Genomic DNA, 18781 nt, shown 5'->3' on the forward strand with positions numbered 1-18781 from the left:
GGCTACTGTGTGGGGTGGGGAGTCTTGGACACAGACACACAGCACATGTCTTTGCTGAGTAGGGCTGACAGGTGCTGTGCAGCAGCATAGACTCAGTCCCCAAACAGGCTGCCCAGCCGCGTGATCATCCTGGCTCTGAGCAGTGACAGCATGTCCAAAAGGAAGAATGGTTTATTTGCTGAGGCAGACCTCCCCAAAGACCTTTATGGCGCATCCTACCCCAGGAGGCCATGTTGTTATCTGTTGTCCACTGCCCCAGGCCATGTTGAAGCCCAAGGTTAAAGTGGATGTCCATAGTTTGTGTTACCACAGGAGGTAGCAGGAGGCCTCATTAGTGTTTGTGGTCCAGGTGCCACCAGAGACCATGTTGATGTGAGTGGCCTGTACTGGCACTGATGGCCCTACTGGGGTTCTGAGGTTCCTGCTACAGCTGGGGTCTATGCTGCTACAGAGGAGCATGTTTGGTTCCATGATCCTACCGCCAGGGGTTGTGTTGATGCCTGTGGCCCATGTTACCATTGAAGGCCACACAGATCTTCATGGTGTGTGCAGCCACCTGAAGCCTTGTTGATATCCATGGGCCATGCTGCATGAGTGCCATGTTGACGTCTGTGGTCCATGCTGCCACCAAGCACCATGTCTGGATCTGTGATCCTGCTGCAGCTGGGGACTGTGTTTATGTCCTGGTTGGATACCAAAGACCATGTGGATGGCCGAAGTCCCTGTGGACACCTGAAGCCATGGTGATGTCCAGTGGCTGTGCTACCACCTGAGGCCGTGTTAATGGCAATGGGGACCATACTGGTTCAGAGACCATGTTGATCCTCTTGGCCTGTGCTGCTGCTGAGGTCTATGATGGTGTCAGTGGTATGTGCTGGTGCATAGGGCTGTGTTGATGTCCGTGGTCCTACCCTTCCCCCACCCCAAGAAAGTAACAGCCTAGACAGGAAACAATCAAAGAGAACTCTAAAAAATTAGTTAAGAATACTGAACTGTCCCTCTCAACAATTGATGGTGTCTAGTGTGTGTGTGTGTGTGTGCAGGTGGGGGGGGGGGGTGGAAAAGGACTGAGTTGTCTTTAAGTACCTGCCAACTATTGGGAGTTTGACCATGCTTCAGTTAGTATAATGACAACACAAACTGGACTTGTGGTTCGTTTTCTTCCTTTTTGAGGGGGGATCTCTAGGACTGGGGGATGGACCTGGGAGGACTAGGAAATGACTGTGATCAGGGTTCATGATGTGAAATTCCCAAATAACCAATAAAAATATCATGTCAGAGAAAAAATATAAAATAAATTTAAAAAGAGGGGAAATTCTGATTTTTGTTGTCATTTTCCATCAGGTTGGCGGTTTTTTATTTGATTTGAGATATGGTCTTACCATGTAGCACAGACTTACCTCAAAGTGTGGATCCTTCTGCCTCCACCGCTCAAGCACAGAAGTACTGTTTGTGCCACTGCTCAGCCAGCATGATGTCTGAATCATAGTGCCATTATTATCACAACAAATTAACACCACGAAATACGTGATTTCTAACCCCCAAAATGATGTCTTACTTTCTCTTTACATTGAGACCAAACCTGGCAGTGCATCTCTGCAGTCACATACTATACAAGAGTACCTTCCACTCCCTGTTTCTAAATGACCCGAGTGCAGATTTTCCACTGCATGGCTCAATCATGGGCCATTTCTTTAAGCTACTACAAATATAAAATGTGAGAACAGATGAGAGAGAAAAAATTAGAATTATAAGTAACTTTAAGTTAAACCTATATAGACTGTAAAATAAAAAACAAGATTTTTATTTAAAGAAAAGGCCCCTTGTGTATGGTTTTTCTTTTAACTGAAGTGTTTGTAACAACTAATTTCACAAGGAATCAAAGCATACAAAATGACCATGTTCTTGTGACTGCTGTGTTTTGTATACCATTTTGCCAAATGTAGTCTCTAATACAAGAGGTAAACATGCCAAGAAATTTTACTTTTTGCTGGAAGGATAGGCTTAGTTCAGTTTTCATATGACTTAAAGAAACATCCCAAGGCTTAGGGAACAAGGAAGAGGGGGAGGGAAGAAAGAGAGACAGAGAGAGAGAGAGAGAGGGAGGGAGGGAGGGAGGGAGGGAGGAAGGAAAGAAAGAAAGAAAGAAAGAAAGAAAGAAAGAAAGAAAGAAAGAAAGGAAGGAAAGAAAGAAGAAAGGAAGAGAGAGAGAAAGCTGGAGGATGGGGCAGCTGCTGTGAAATGCCCTCTTCTGGATGGGACATCGTCCCAGTCTCAGTGCAGCTATGCACAAGCCTCAACAAGATCATGCCAACAACATGAGATCAGTCGGCTTGCAGCAGTGTCACCTAGAAGAGCAAAATCCTGGCATTTGAGAGAGAATAAGCAGAAAGGGGAAGGTCCCATCATGGACATGACCCCATGACCAGAAAGCCCATCCCAAGACCCTCCTCTTAAAGTTTTTACTACCTTTCAGTCATACCAAGCTCAGCAGTGGGGGTGGGTGGGGGACAGAGTCATTTGCAATCCAAACAAGTAGTTCTGTTCTGTTTCTCTCAAGCTGAGCATTTTAAAGCATAGACTCAAATTTCTGACATCCAGAAATAGCCACAGTAAGAGAGGGGAGAACTGAGATCCTCATCTGAGACCACAGAGATGAAAAGTCCCAGAGCTCAGACTAGATCTGTGGCCCGTGCCTGGCACAGCACGCAGGGGCCTAGCCCTTGTTGACTCCACCTCTGGCTCACCTGCGATGCTTCAGGGCTTCTCCCACTCTTTGCACGGAGACACTAAAGTCTTCCCACAAGGAAGCATCACTGTTTCTTGCACACCAGCTTTGGCAAAAAGAAGGGCTTGAACCTTTTTGACAGTATCTGCCTTAAGTTCTCATATCTGCATGCAGTAGCCTGGTGGGTTGTTCCTCAAGGGAGTATGTCCACAGAAAGATAGTCCTCTAACACATCACTGTAGTTAAGTTGCACCTAACTGTCCTTGTATTTCAAACACGGTGCTTCTGTTTCCACCAAGTGACTTATGAGGTGAAAAGAAATTTGTATTTTTAAAAATTCATCGTTCTTGTCATTCCCAGGAAGAGAACTTTTATGTACTAACACATCTCAGTCCCTTTCTTAAAAAGCCTCATTTATGTACCATTTAATCTTGGCGTGTGTCTTGTAGCAGCTATTTGCATATATATACAGCAATAATGAGGCTGACCTGGAAAGAATCTAAGTACTTAGCTCTCACCGTGTTTTACAACTAATTACATGTTCAAGAGCAGCCTTTAGATTCTGATCAGGTTAAACTCTGGATGGAAAAAATATCAATGGCCCAGAGAATTTAAATGACCTCCTCTTCATTTTGCTCTGGATGCATCAGTGCTATGAAGGGTGTTGCTGAAGGCAGTGTGGGGTGGCCACATTTGAAGAGATCTTTGCTCTTGCTGCAGGTGGATCATCCATGCCATGGAGTATGAACTACAGATCCGTGGCGGGGAGAAGCCAGCCATGGACTTGTACCAGCTCTCACCCAGTGAAGTTAAACAACTGCTGCTTGACATTCTCCAGCCCCAGCAGAGTGGAAGGTAAGGAGATCCTTTCATTACCTGTAGGACACTCAGAGACAGAGAAGCATATGCTTCATGAAAACTTAATACAACATTAATAAAAAAATTCAGAAGGCAGGCATGGTGGCATACACCTGTAATCCCAGAACCTACAAGGCTGAGACAAAGGATTGTCTGGGCTACACAGTGAATGCCAGGCCAGTGGGAACAGAGGGAGATTCAGCAGAACATGAGCCCATCATCCCAGCTAGAAAGCAGACACGACAAGGCAAAATATCCAGATTTATGCTTCTATGTTGATTTGAGTTTTATACTTTTTCCAGATATAATTTATAATACTTTCCCATTTTTATTATTCTGTGCAATATATAACATTTCATACAACTTTGATTAAATTTCTGAAGCTTTATAGTATATGGCATTTCCTCCCAACACTTTGGCAGAAGAAATTGGGTTTGGTAATATTATGTAGATGTGCTGCCTGATTTTGTCTCCCTAAATAGACTATAAGCATCAAAGCTAAACCCTTTCATATACTTAACTTAGAAGAGAATAAGAACAAAAAAGTATTTGTGGGTTGCCTTGAATTTAAGGGTTTGCTTTTTGTTTTTCTTTTTTTTTTTTTTAATCCAGGGTGAGCAGTAGTATAATTATTTAGGCAAGTACTTACTTGGTGTATTTGGGTCTAGCATCCCCATGATGATGAAGTTATATGCATAGAAGAGTCTATAACTAGACTGTCCACAAGAGAGGTTGTCTATAAAAGTGTGTCTGTGTGTCTATATGTGTATATGAATGTAGTATGTGTTTAACATATATATATTTATATACACGCATATATTATTCAGGCAAGTGCTTATTTATTGTATTTGTGTCTAGTATTGCCAAGATAATAGTGTTTTATATCTACATATATATATATATGATTACAAATATATGCCTTTCTGGCTTCTATAACAATATATTTGAACAAACAAGTAAGTCTCCTTGTTACAGACCAGTTAACATTATAAAAAAAAATCAGTTGTAAATGTAGCAGCATCCCAGTGACATTCCAAGAGCTGTTTTCTGGAGCCAGACAAGTTAAGTTCATGTGGAAAAGTAACATGAGAGAACTGACAAACATAAAAGAAAAACTTTCTTTAATCGTTTTAAAGCATGCTACATAGCTTCTGTGACTAAAACAGTGTGGCATTGGTGCAAAACCAGATAGGCCCATTGGAGAGAAAAGAGAGTCCAGAGATGAACCCTCAATAAAAATACTTTAGGAATGTGCTACATGACAATATTACCATCACAAGTCCCTGGGCCAAGAATGGATTTTTAAAATAAATATTTTGACATCTAGATCACTATTTGGAAAAGGTAAAATCAGACAGTCATTATGACATACAGGAACCAATTCCAAATAGATTAGAGAACCGCATGTAAGATATGAGGCATAAAAGACACTAATAAATTTCTTTTTAACTTTGGAATGGGAAAGACGTTAAGTATGATTCAATCCAAGGGTAGGATAAGAAGCAACTATTAAAGCCTATCAAATTTTAAATAATATTTTCACAAAGATAATGTCAAAAGAAAACCAAGAAACTGGACCCAAATGTGCTCTGAGGAGTTAACTATGCAAGAATTCTTAAGAACTGAGAGATAACCACCCAAAACCAAGAGGAAAATGGAGCACAACATGAACATTCTGTGCATTTCATTAAAAATGCTCGTTGGGTATTTTGAAAGATGCTCATATTAATGTACAAGTAGAGCTGAATATGGGGCGTGCTGAGACACTTTTTACATTTCTCATGGCCTAAGTTAGAATATGTGGTGAGCATTTGCCCAGGCTGTGGGGAGAGGAAACTGCACATGTAACTGAGGCCACAGACTTCCTGATAGGGTTTTACACCGAGAACTCTTTCCTTCTGCCCAGGTCCTTTTAGTAATCTACTTTGAACATATGTTTCCAACAACATGGAAATGTGTGTGCATACGATGATTGATTAAATCAGTGCTTAAAATTGAAAATCTTGGTATTTCTATAACCTAAATGTGATATGACCACACAATGGAGTACTGTGCATCTTTGAAGAATAAAATGCTTGCTAATATATATTGTTAAATGAAACAATAAATTATAAAGCAGTGTCTATTATGTATAGTTCTTATTTTTTTTTGAATTTTATTTTTTTCTTATCAGTTACATTTTATTAACTCTGTATCCCAGCCGTGTCCCGATCCCTCATTCCCTCCCAGTCCCTCCCTCCCTCATCTCCACCTTGCCCCTTGCCAAGTCCACTAATAGGGGGGACCTCCTCCCCATTCATCTGATCCTGTTTTATCAGGTATCTTCAGGACTGGCTGCAAAGCTCTCCTCTGTGGCCTAACAGGACTGCTCCTCCCTTGGGGGGTGGGGAGGCCAAAGAGCCAGTCATTGAGTTCCTGTTAGAAATAGTCCTTGTTCCCCTCACTATGGGAAACCAATTGGTTACTGAGCTACCACAGGCTACATCTGAGTAGAGGTTCTAGGTTACATTCATACATGGTCCTTGGTTGCATGTCAGTCTCAGAAAAGACCCTGTGCCCAGATATATCTGGTCCTTGTGGAGCTCCTATCCTTTCCTCATCAGAGTAACTCCCCTTCTTTCTTATGATTCCCTGTACTCTGCCAAAGGTTTGGTCATGAGTCTTTGCTTTGAAAACACTGCTAGTTAGAGTCTTTCAAATAGCGCTCAGTAGACTCCTGTCATATATTCAATGCACATCCCATCTGTCTTTCTAAACGAGGATTGATGATCTTACCCCATGTCCGCTCTATTAATTATCTTTTTTAGGTGTGTAGATTTCATTATGTTTATCATATCTTATAGGTCTATATAAGTGAGTATATACCGTGTTTGTCTTTCTCCTTCTGGGATATTTCACTCAGAATGATCTTTTCTAGATCCCACCATTTGCCTGCAAATTTCATGATTTCCTCCTTTTTGATTGCTGAGTAGTATTCCATTGTGTAAAAATACCACAATTTCTGTACCCATTCCTCCGTTGATGGACATCTGGGTTGTTTCCAGGTTCTGGCTATTACAAATAATGCTTCTATGAACATGGTTGAGCAAATATCCCTTTGTGTACTTGAGCAAACTTTGGGTATATACCTAGCAGTGGTATAGCTGGGTCTTGAGGAAGCACTATTCCTAATTGTCTTAGAAAGCGCCAGATAGATTTCCAGAGTGGTTGTATCAGTTTACATTCCCACCAGCAGTGGAGGAGGGTTCCCCTTTCTCCACAACCTCTCCAGCATGTGTTGTCCCTTGAGTTTTTCATCTTGGCCATTCTGATGGGTGTAAGGTGATATCGCAGGGTCGTTTTGATTTGCATTTCCCTGATGGCTAATGAGGATGAGCATTTCTTTAAGTGTTTCTCTGCCATTCGATATTCCTCTGTCGAGAATTCTCTGTTTAGCTCTGTTCCCCATTTTTTAATTGGATTCCTTGGTTTGCTGCTTTTCAGCTTCTTTAGTTCTTTGTATATACTCGATATTAGTCCTCTGTCAGATAAAGGGTTAGTGAAGATTCTTTCCCAATCTGTAGGCAGGCGTTTTGTTTTGATGACGCTGTCCATTGCTTTACAGAAGCTTTTCAGTTTCATGAGGTCCCATTTATTGATTGTTGCTCTTAGAGCCTGAACTGTTGGTGTTCTGTTCAGGAAGTTGTCTCCTGTGCCAATGAGTTCTAGGCTGTTCCCCACTTTTTCTTCTAACAGATTTAGAGTATCTGGTTTTATGTTGAGGTCTTTGATCCACTTGGACTTTAGTTTTGTGCAGGGTGATAAATATGGATCCATTTTCATTTTTCTGCATGTAGACATCCAGTTGGACCAGCACCATTTGTTGAAGATGCTGTCTTTTTTCCATTGAATGGTTTTGGCTTCTTTGTCAAAAATCGAGTATTCATAGGTGTGTGGGTTTATTTCTGGGTCTTCTATGCGGTTCCATTGATCCTCCTTTCTGTTTCTATGCCAATACCATGCAGTTTTTATTACTATTGCTCTGTAGTACAACTTGAGTTCGGGGATGGAGATACCTCCAGATGATCTGTTGTTGTACAGGATTGTTTTGGAGATTCTGGGTTTTTTGTTTCTCCATATGAAGCTGAGAATCTTTTTTTCAAGGTATGTAAAGAATTGAGTTGGTATTTTGATGGGAATTGCATTGAATCTGTAGATTGCTTTTGGCAGGATGGCCATTTTCACAATGTTAATCCTACCAATCCATGAGCACGGGAGATCTTTCCATCTTCTGAGATCTTCTTCAATTTCTTTCTTCAGAGACTTGAAGTTTTTCTCAAACAGGTCTTTCACTTGCTTGGTTAGTGTCACCCCAAGATACTTTATGTTATTAGTGGCTATTGTGAAGGGTGTTGTTTCCCTAATTTCTTTCTCGGCCCTTTTGTCTTTGGTATACAGGAGGGCTTCTGATTTTTTTTGAGTTGATTTTGTATCCTGCCACTTTGCTGAAGGTGTTTATCAGCTGGAGGAGTTCTGTGGTTGAATTTTTGGGGTCGCTCATATATACTATCATATCATCTGCAAATAGTGACACTTTGACCTCTTCCTTTCCAATTTGTATCCCCTTGATCTCCTTTAGTTGTCTTATTGCTCTGGCTAGGACTTCATGTACTATGTTGAAGAGGTATGGAGAGAGTGGGCAGCCTTGTCTTGTCCCTGATTTCAGTGGGATTGATTTAATTTTCTCTCCTTCGAGTTTGATATTGGCTATAGGCTTGCTGTATATTGCCTTTACTATGTTTAGATATGTGCTTTGTATTCCTGATCTCTCCAAGACTTTAAACATAAATGGGTGTTGGACTTTGTCAAATGCTTTTCAGCATCTAAGGAGATGATCATGTGGTTTTTCTCCTTCAGTTTGTTTATGTGGTGGATTACATTGATGGATTTCCGTATGTTGAACCACCCTTGCATGCCTGGGATGAAGCCTACTTGGTCGTGGTGGATGATATCTTTGATGTGTTCTTGGATTCGGTTTGCAAGTATTTTATTGAGTATTTTTGTGTCAATGTTCATAAGAGAGATAGGTCTGAAGTTCTCTTTTTTTGTTGGGTCTTTGTGTGGTTTAGGTATCAGGGTGACTGTTGCTTGATAGAATGAGTTTGGTAATGTACCTTCTGTTTCTATTTTGTGGAATAGTTTGAGGAGAATTGGTGTGAGCACTTCTTTGAAGGTCTGGTAGAATTCCTCGCTGAAACCATCTGGCCCAGGGCTTTTTTTGGAGAGGAGACTGTGAATGACTGCTTCAATTTCCTTGGGGGATCTAGGGCTGTTCAGTCTTTCTACCTGATCTTGACTTAATGTTGGAAGATGGAATCTATCAAGAAAATTGTCCATTTCATTTAGGTTTTCAAATTTTGTGGCATATAGGCTTTTGTAGTATGACCTAATGATTGTTTGAATTTCCTCTGTGTCTGTAGTTATGTCACCCTTTTCATCTCTGATTTTGTTGATTTGGATAGATTCTCTCTGCTTTTTAGTTAGTTTGGCTAAGGGTTTGTCTATCTTGTTGATTTTCTCAAAGAACCAGCTTTTTGTTTCATTGATTCTTTGAATAGTTTTATTTGTTTCTAATTGATTGATTTCAGCCCTGAGTTTGATTATTTCCAGCCTTCTGCTCCTCTTGGGTGTATCTGCTTCTTTTTTTTCTAGGGTTTTCAGTTGGGCCATTAAGTTGTTTGTATGTGATGTTACGAATTTCTTCTTGCAGGCACTTAGTGCTATAAATTTTCCCCTGAGCACTGCTTTCAATGTGTCCCATAAATTTGGGTATGTTATGCCTTCATTTTCATTGAATTCTAGGAAGTCTTTAATTTCTTTCTTTATTTCTTCCTTAACCCAGCTGTCGTTGAGTACCAAGTTGTTCAGTTTCCATGTGCGTGTAGGCTGTTTGTTATTTCTGTTGTTGTTGAGGTCCAGCTTAAGTCCATGGTGGTCAGATAGAATACAAGGGATTATTTCAATCCTTTTGTATCTGTTGAGGCTTGCTTTATGACCAACTATATGGTCTATTTTGGAGAAGGTTCCATGTGGTGCTGAAAAGAAGGTATACTCTTTTGAGTTTGGATGAAAAGATCTGGAGACGTCTATTAGGTCCATTTGATGTAGGGTCTCTGTAAGTGTTTTTATTTCCCTATTTGTTTTCTGTCTAGTTGATCTGTCTCTTGGTGAGAGTGGAGTGTTGAAGTCTCCCACTATTAGGGTTTTAGGATCAATGTGTGATTTAAGCTTTAATATTGTTTCATTTACGAATGTAGGTGCTCTTGTATTTGGGGCATAGATATTCAAAATTGTGATGTCCTCTTGGTGGATTTTTCCTTTGATGAGAATATAGTGGCCGTCCTTATCTTTTTTGATTAACTTGGGTTGAAAGTCTATTTTATTAGTTATTAGGATGGCTACTCCCGCTTGTTTTTTGGGACCATTTGCTTGAAAGACATTTTTCCAACCCTTTACTCTGAGGTAGTGTTTATCTTTGTTGCATAGGTGTGTTTCTTGGATGCAACAGAATGATGGATCCTGTTTCCGCAACCATTCTGTTAGTCTGTGTCTTTTAATTGGGGAGTTGAGTCCGTTGATGTTGATAGAAACTAGTGACCAACAATTGTTACTTACTTTAGATGTGGTGTTGGTGGTGTCACTGAGTTTCATTGCTTGTCTTCTTTTGGTTTTTTTGTTGTGTAGTTATCTATTTCCTCTGTTTCCTTCGATGTAGTTGTTTTCTTTGGTTTGGAGTTTCCCTTCTAGTAACTTCTGTAGAGCTGGGTTACTATGTAGATATTGTTTAAATTTGGTTTTGTCTTGGAATATCTTGAATTCTCCGTCTATGTTGATTGAAAGTTTTGCTGGGTATAGTAGTCTGGGTTGGAATCTGTGGTCCCTTAAGGACTGTATGATTTCTGTCCAGGCCCTTCTGGCTTTCATAGTTTCTGTTGAGAAATCTGGTGTGATTTTGATAGGTCTACCTTCATATGTTACTTGGCCTTTTTCCCTTGCTGCTTTTAGAATTTTTTCTTTGTTTTGTAGGTTCAGTGTTTTGACTATGATGTGACGTGAAGAATTTCTTTTCTGGTCTAGTCTACTTGGTGTTCTGTAAGCCTCTTGTATGTTTATGGCCATCTCCTTCTTTAAGTTGGGAAAGTTTTCTTCTATAATTTTCTTGAAAATATTTTCCGGACCTTTGAGCCTGATGTCTTCTTTTTCTTCTACTCCTATTATTCTTAGGTTTTGTCTTTTCATGGTGTCCTTGATTTCTTGGATGTTTTGTGTTTGGAACTTTTCTGATTTTATTTTTTCTTTGAGAGATGTGTCAATTTCCACAAGTGTATCTTCGGCTCCTGAGATTCTTTCTTCCATCTCTTGTATTCTGTTGGTGATGCTTACCTTTGTAGTGCCTGATCTTTTCTCTATGTTCTCCAGCTCCTGGTTTTTCTCTATTTGTGTTTTCTTTATTGATTCTAATTCTGTTTTCATGTCTTGCACCATTTCCTTCATCTGTTTGAATGTGGACTCCTGCTTTTCAATGATAGCTTCTATTTTTTTTTTGTCTGTTTCCTCTCTATGTATCACTAATTGTGCCTCTACTTCTTTGGGTATAATTGCCTGTATTTCTATGAGAGCTTTGTTTATTTCTTCTTTATTTGCCTTCATTTGTGTGGACATTTCTTTGAGAGCTTTGTGCATTTCTTCTCTGTTTGCCTCAATTTTCGTGGTCATTTCTCTGAGAGCACGATTTGTTTCCTCTTGGTTAGTCTCGATTTCTTTGGTTATTTCTCTGAGGGCTTTGTTCATTTCATCCTTATGGGCCTCTAATAGCTGGAGAAACATAGTTTTGAGGTCGCTTTCTTGTATATCTAGTGAATTGAAGTGTCCATTTTTTTGTGGGGTTGCTGGTGAGGTCATTATGTCCTGATTTTTGTTGGGAGTGTTCTTACGTCTGCCTCTAGCCATCTGGTTATTTATAATCCTCACTGGTTGTTCCTCGAGATTGTAGCTTGGGCTATGATCCTCTCTTTCTGTTTTCTGGACTGTTTTTTCAGGAAGATGAGAGAGGTTCACTGCTTTGGGAGTGTGCACTGTGTTTTCAGTTTTGCCTAAGTAAGGAATGTGACGCTGGCGCTATTCGAGTGCGCTTTTAGCGGGCACAGTGTGCATGTGCGGATTCTCTGATTATTGCAGTGGCCTGCAAGCCACTATTACGCAGTTCTGACTGAGATCCAGGGATTGTTTGCCTGGATTACCCTGGTGGACCCGCAAGGCAGAGGCTTCAATGTTGGGGTTGCTATCCCAAGAATCCCTATGATGCCCACACTAGGGGTGTGGGTAACAGGGATCTCATCTGGTTGCTTCTGTGGAGAGGCCCTGGGTCTGGGGCAGTCTCTCCCTAGAAGGCTCACTCACTCTCTTGCAGGACCAGTTGGAATGCACAGGGGTTCCCTTTGCTCACTACTCTCTGTTTTGGTCCTGCTTTGGAAGTGCACGAGTAGGCTAACAGTCAGCTCTGTGATACTGTGGCCGCAGGACTCGGTGTCCACCTTTCCTGTGTGCTGCCTCTTTGTCCTTTTCCTCTGCCAGGAGGGATTATGTTGACTGGTCCCTGGGTGGCGCAGGAAAGAGTTAGGATGAGTGTACTCAATCCCAGATCCCGGGCCCAGATCTCTCTGCCAGAAGCAGCCTAGCGGTAGAATCTATGTTTGCTGATCCCAAGAGAGTACCGGGTAGGGTTGAGTGTCCTCAGATCCAGAGCTTGGGTTTCTCTGCTAGGGGCCGCTGGGTGAGCTGGAGACAGGGTGCTGTGTCCTTGGCAGGCTGCCTCTCTATCCTTCCCCTCTGACCTTCCCCTCTGCTAGGGTAAGCTTATGGCGGTGCTCTCAGGGGAGTGCCAGCAGGGTTTGGGGCTTCTCAGTTGGATCCTGAGCCCTGAGCCGGCATTTCTCTGCCAGGGGTCGGTGGGGGGGGTGGGCGCCAGTGATAGAACTTGCTGCTAGACCTTATTGCGCTGGACCCAGGATAATCTCAGGACGTGTAGAATGACCACAGTCCCAGATCCCGAGCTGTAGTTTGTTTGCTAGGAGTGGCCGGCAGCACTGGAGTTCCAGCACTGTGAAGCCGCTGTGCGCCTCTTTATCCTTCCACTCAGCCTCGGCAGGGTGATGGCGGCGTTTGGGGGAGTGCCTGAAAGGATTGGGTTTTCTCAGCCCCGATCTTGGGTTGGGGTACAGACAATGTGGTCTGTGGCAGATTCTGCTGGATGCCTCCTGCCTCCTCCGAAGAAGGAGTAGGGATTTTGAGCTGGGCACGCAGCTGCGCAGCTGTAATCTGTGCATGGCAGGAGCTCAATTGTGATGGCGGTGGGTACCTGCAGTCTGAGAGACCTTCCAGGGAAAGACTGGGTGACCCGTGACCAGTCTGGTAACTTTGCTTCCCCGTGGGGTTTTTTTGCGACTGGGACTCTCAGCCTCAGGCACCTTGTGCCCACCAATCAGCCTGGGAAACTGATCGGGACAAGCAGGCTTGCGGCACCAGCCCGGAGACCCAAGGCCCGCGTTAGCCGGGTTCTCTTTCCGGGTTCTGGCTGGGCAGCCGGGAGTGGACCAGACCGATTCCCACGCCGTGGGAGCCTCCCCTCACCTGAAAAACAGGATCGATCGTTGTTGTTTTAGGGCCCAGAGTTCAGTCTCCTGGTCGCTGCACGGAGTGTGTTGTCCCGCTTCTCAGACACGGTGTTCTCCTGGTGCCGCCATCTTGCCCCCCCCCCAGTTCTTATTTTTTAAAACGTGTATAATCATTTTTGTGGAGGAAATACCGGGGGGGGGGGGGATAAATAAACCAAAGTGATGAAGGCTTTCAGAGGGATAAAAATGGATGAAAAATGGTGAGGCAGAGGTACAGCAGAGCAGAGTTGAGGCACAGAGCAAGCCTTTCCCCAGCTGACCTCTGTGCATGGAAGACCTCCTCCTCAGCGCGGGTGTGACATGTACCCAACTCCTAAGTGGTGGGAATGTTATATGCATCCAGTACTAACCCATCAGAGTGGCCAAGAACACAAACTCAAGTGACAACACATGCTGGAGAGGATGTGGAGAAAGGGGAACCCTCCTCCACTGCTGGTGGGAATGGAAACATGTACAACCACTTTGGAAATCAATCTGGCACTTTCTCAGACAATTTGAAATAGTGCTACCTCAAGATACAGCTATGCCCACTCCTAAGCATATATCCAAAAGATGCTCAAGTACATAACAAGGACATCTGCTCAACCGTGTTTGTAGCAGCTTTATTCATAATAAAGGGGTGTTTTCTGAGACTGATACTCCAAACAAGGACCATTCATGGAGATAACCTAGAACCCCTACACAGATGTAGCCCATGGCAGCTCAGTGTCCAAGAGGGTTTCCCAGCAATAGGAACAGGGACCATCTCTGACATGAACTCATGTCAGACCATCTGAGGGGGGAGCAGCCTTACCAGGCCACAGAGGAAGATAATGCAGCCAATCCTGGTGAGGCCTGATACACTAGGATCAGATGGAAGGGGAGAAGGAACTCCCCTATCATTGCACTGGGGGAGGGTCACAGGAGTTGAAGAGGGAGGGTGGAATTGAAAGGGGATGGGGGAGGGGGCTACAGCTGGGATACAAAGTGAATAAACTGTAATTAATAAAAAAAAGTAATGTATTAACATCAGCCTATATGTGGAGGAGCCCAGAAGAGTGGAAACCAACAGATAAACCCAGCTCACACACTGAGGGGGTGGGAAAGCCAGAGTCCCTGTTGACAGCATTCCCTTTATTAGACACTGAAAGGCTATAAGCAAAACGATACATAAATACTGCCTCCAGTTAAAGCATGCTTCTCTCCAGTGTATGTTCATTAGCAATCCGAATTCATGTGTATAATAAGATTGAATAAATGAGTAAAGCGCATTATGACTGTAAAGCAGATTTCTCACTGTTGATGGCTATTCCTATAGAGGGGAAAAGTGGGTTCAATGAAATTGATAAAGCAATATGAAGTCATGGCTTTATAGCGATCAACAGAGAAATGAACATGGATCTGGTTGTGCATATGCATCCATGTGTTTCCTAGTTCTGTCTACTGCAATGTCCTAGGAACAGTGAAACTGCCACAGTAATGAGCAAGCCTGACACCGCTGCACTCCAAAACTATGATGAAAAGAATCAGCTCTTCCTGGAGAAATGGCTGATTTCAGAGGAAGGCAGGGAAAAAATGCAAGGTAATCCAGGAGCATCTTTGGGCCAGAATGAAAAAAAAAAAAAACAAAACAAAACTCAAAATATGACAGACATGTGGACACTGGAGAAACTCCTAGGACACCAACTGACATGAGGTTTTTGTTTTGTATTGTTTCTTTTTTTCCTTTTTTTTTCCCCCAAATGTGTGTCTGCTCATTTGTGTGGAAGAACTGCACAAATAATAGTAATAGATTATAAATAGAGTCCATGCTGATAGAGATCAGTGAATGGGAGAGAAGGGACTCTTCCTTAAGGCAGAATCTAATTAATATGTATAGATAGAAATTGGGAGCAGAAAAGGATCACCAAGAAAATGCAGCAGTAGCTGCAGGCAAGAACCATTGTTAGCAGTACTGTGGAGTGAGACCTTGCCTAATAGCTGAGTGTTTCTATTCAACATCCTCACTAATAGCAAAGAAAAAACAAGTAATTTATTATAGTGGACAAAGCTGTCAGACTCGCTTTGCGCTTTACCCAATCAATAAAGACTACCGTCACTAGTAGCAAGTCTTCAGTTTCGTGTACAATGACGCTGACCCCATATCACTTCTGGATTTTCTTGCCCAGATGCATTTGTTTTAATAAAACACCACCATAAAACACAAACTGAGAAAAATCTTATGAAACAGAAGATACTACTAAGATATGAAAGCTATAATGATAATAATAATAATAATAAAGAGCTACCACAGATCCAAGGAGCCTCTAGGACACAGAAACTAAGTGACACATGGAATTCTGAATTGGAGCCTGACTTTGTAGAATGTCAAATAGGCTCATAGGTAAAAATCATGTTATTTTGATTTCTTAGTGTCAATGATTACACTGTGATTATATAAGATTGTAAGAATGGAAGAGGGCTTGAGTGACGAGGGTATAAGACTTCTGCAAGTTAAAGTTTTTCAAAATAAAATTAAAAAGTTTTAAGTAGAGCAGGAAAAATGATTCATCAGTTAAGAACGCTGGCTACTCTTACAGAGGACCCAGCTTCAATACCCGGCACCCACATGGTAGCTCATAACCACCTGTAACTCTAGTTTCAAGGGATCCAGATGATGCACAGATATACATACAGGCAAAACACCCAAACAGAATAATAATAATTGTAAAATAATTTCCCAGCTCCATTGTATTTTCATATTTTTATATTCTAAGCAAATACACCTTTTATAACATTAGCCATAGCTTCAAAGAGCTCTGAAATATGTTGTTGTTGCTCCATTTAAGGAATATGGATAAAAATCGAATGCAGATGGTATTCATTTACCAAAGAAAATCATCAGCGAGGGACCACTAGATCCTTGTCTTGTTGCCTTTAGCAAAATCCTGAAGGCAGTAGTGTAAGTCTGGGTCTGTTAACAGAAACAGACTTCTTAATTTCTAAATTTGTCAGATTGCACTGGTCTTCCACCACAAAACAAATGTCCTTAGCTGTTCACTCTATCCACACAGCTACTTTCGTACTTAGACATAGTTTATAGATCCCGACACACTTCGCTTGTAATGGCTGAGCATTTCTTTCTGTCTGCTTTTAAAGTACCAGACACGCAAAGACATACACACACACACACAGTTTTTAGCTTTTGCAAAATTATACTGTGTCACTGTGTGTTTTTTAAAAATAAAACAAGTTCTATACCTTTGGCAATTGTGAATGGTATATTAGGGTAATTTCTAATCTAGAATTTAGGTTTATTGTTATGGTTCTGGCCATAACTCTGATAAGTAAGATTCTATATCTGGTTGACATTGAAGGTTTTATGTCTAGATTTTTGGACTCAGTCTTAGGCCTTATTTAAATAAGCAGCTTTTATAAGATTTAAGATAAGATCATTTCATTTTAAATGTTCATATACATATGTATATTGTAGATATATAATATTTTTGGAATGTTAGCTTATTCATTTCTAACCAAACATTTATTGAGCCCACTCTGGGAAGGATCTAAAGGCATGAGCAAGCTACATGATTTCCATGCCTTTCTGGTCCTTACATTTTATTAATGTGAGAACAGTTTAAATAACTGTGAAATTGGTTGTGCCCATTTTTGATCTGGGAAGGTCGTCTGACGGTGCAGTAAGCAACTCATAACTTTCTGGAGAACACCATTGCCTGCTAACACCTTAAGCTGTGGCGTCTCCCTCCTCGTGCTCCTCCCCTCAACATGCCGAGCACACCACTGACGAGTTTTTCCTCTCGCCCCCTCTGTTAGCACACTCACCCTGCTCTCTCCAATAGCAAACCTCATGTTCACAGCTGATGCTTTTCCTTTGGTCTACAGATGTTGGCTGAATAGACGTCAGATCGACGGGTCATTGAATAGAACTCCGCCAGGGTTCTACGACCGAGTGTGGCAGATCCTGGAGCGCACACCGAATGGTATTGTCGTAGCTGGAAAGCATTTGCCACAGGTAAAGTGCACTTATGTCAGTAGAAAGGACCAACAGGAGGAATCGAATTCTTTTCCACTCCGTACTACCGACAAACGTTCTAAGAATGTTCAAAGACAGGATAAATGCCATAAAATAAGTTGTCATTTGGATTAGAATCATTTCTTGCTCAGCCCATGCTTTTATCTCCCAGTTTCTATGTCCATGTATGCAGAAAAAGCTTTACCACATGTATACTTACTGAGAAATTGTGTCTGTGTCCTTGTATTGGAGTATTTCAGGTGCTTCCGAATACCACATGATGAAACCTCCTACAGCAGGCTGTTCTTCCTCTGTTCACTTACTTGTGAATTTAGGGCTCCTTTTGTGTACTAGTTTGCTTCCCATTGCTGTGATAAACACCACGAGCCTTTCAGGATGGGGATTGAGCATTTTAGTCAGGGTCCTCTCTCTCGATTAGTTTCTTTAGATGTATAGTTTTCAGTAGGTTCATCCTATATCACATGTCTATATGAGTGAGTATATACCGTGTGTGTCTTTCTGCTTCTAGGACAGCTCACTCAGGATGATCCTTTCCAGGTCCTACCATTTAACTGCAAATTTCATGATTTCCTTATTTTTCATTGCTGAGTAATACTCCATTGTGTAGATGTACCACAATTTCTGCATCCATTCTTCAGTGGAGGTGCATCTGGTGCCACAGAGGGCCTCTAAAAGGCTCTGCCCTGAAGACTATCAAAGCAAACACTGAGACTCATGGCCAACTGTTGGGCAGTGTGCATGGAATCTTATGTAAGAAGTGGGAAATAGTAAGATCTGGAGAGGACAGGAACTCCACAAGGAGAGCAACACAACCAGAAATTTGAACACAGGGAACTTCCCAGAGACTCATACTCCAACTAAGGACCATGCATGGCAATAACCTAGAACCCCTGCACAGATATAGCCCATGGCAGTTCAGTGTCCAAGTGGGTTCCATAGTAATGGGAAGAGGGACTGCCTCTGACATAATCTGATTGGCCTGCTCTTTGATCACCTCCCTCTGAGTGGAGAGCAGCTTTACCAGGCCACAGAAGACAACAGTGCAGCCACTCCTGACGAGATCTGATAGACTAAGATCAGAAGGAAGAAGAAGAGGACCTCCCCTATCAGTGGACTTGGGGAGGGGCATTTGTGAAGAAAGGGGAGGGAGAGTGGGTTGGGAGGGGAGGAGGGAGGGGCTTATGGGGGGATACAAAGTGAATAAAGTGTAATTAATAAAAAAAATAAACAATGAAAACACCACGAGCAAAACCACCTTGGGGTGGGGCTTATATCATCTGCAGTTTATACTCCATCATGAAGGGAAGTCAGGATGGGAGCTCAAGGTAGGAACCTGAAGGCGGAACAGAAACATGAACAGAACAGAACAGGAAGGCTGGAGCAGAAACATGAAGGAAGGCTGCTTACTGCCCTGTCCCCCGGGGCTTGCACAGCTTTGCTCACAGTGAGCTGGGCCCTGCCACATCAGTT

General features: G+C 42.2%; 1 protein-coding gene across 1 annotated transcript in view; it reads left to right on the forward strand.

The window, feature by feature from the left end:
• Nucleotides 1-18781, forward strand: part of Phkb (phosphorylase kinase regulatory subunit beta) — a 181744-nt gene that overhangs the window by 154648 nt on the left and 8315 nt on the right. Inside the window, exons 23-24 of the mRNA XM_055620957.1 lie at nt 3449-3583; nt 17161-17290. Coding sequence (XP_055476932.1) covers nt 3449-3583; nt 17161-17290 — 265 coding nt within the window. The remainder of the gene's footprint in view (nt 1-3448; nt 3584-17160; nt 17291-18781) is intronic.

This window comes from Psammomys obesus, unplaced genomic scaffold (assembly GCF_907164565.1).
Source record: "Psammomys obesus unplaced genomic scaffold, mPsaObe1.curated_primary_1811, whole genome shotgun sequence".
In the NCBI taxonomy this organism is placed as follows: domain Eukaryota; kingdom Metazoa; phylum Chordata; class Mammalia; order Rodentia; family Muridae; genus Psammomys; species Psammomys obesus.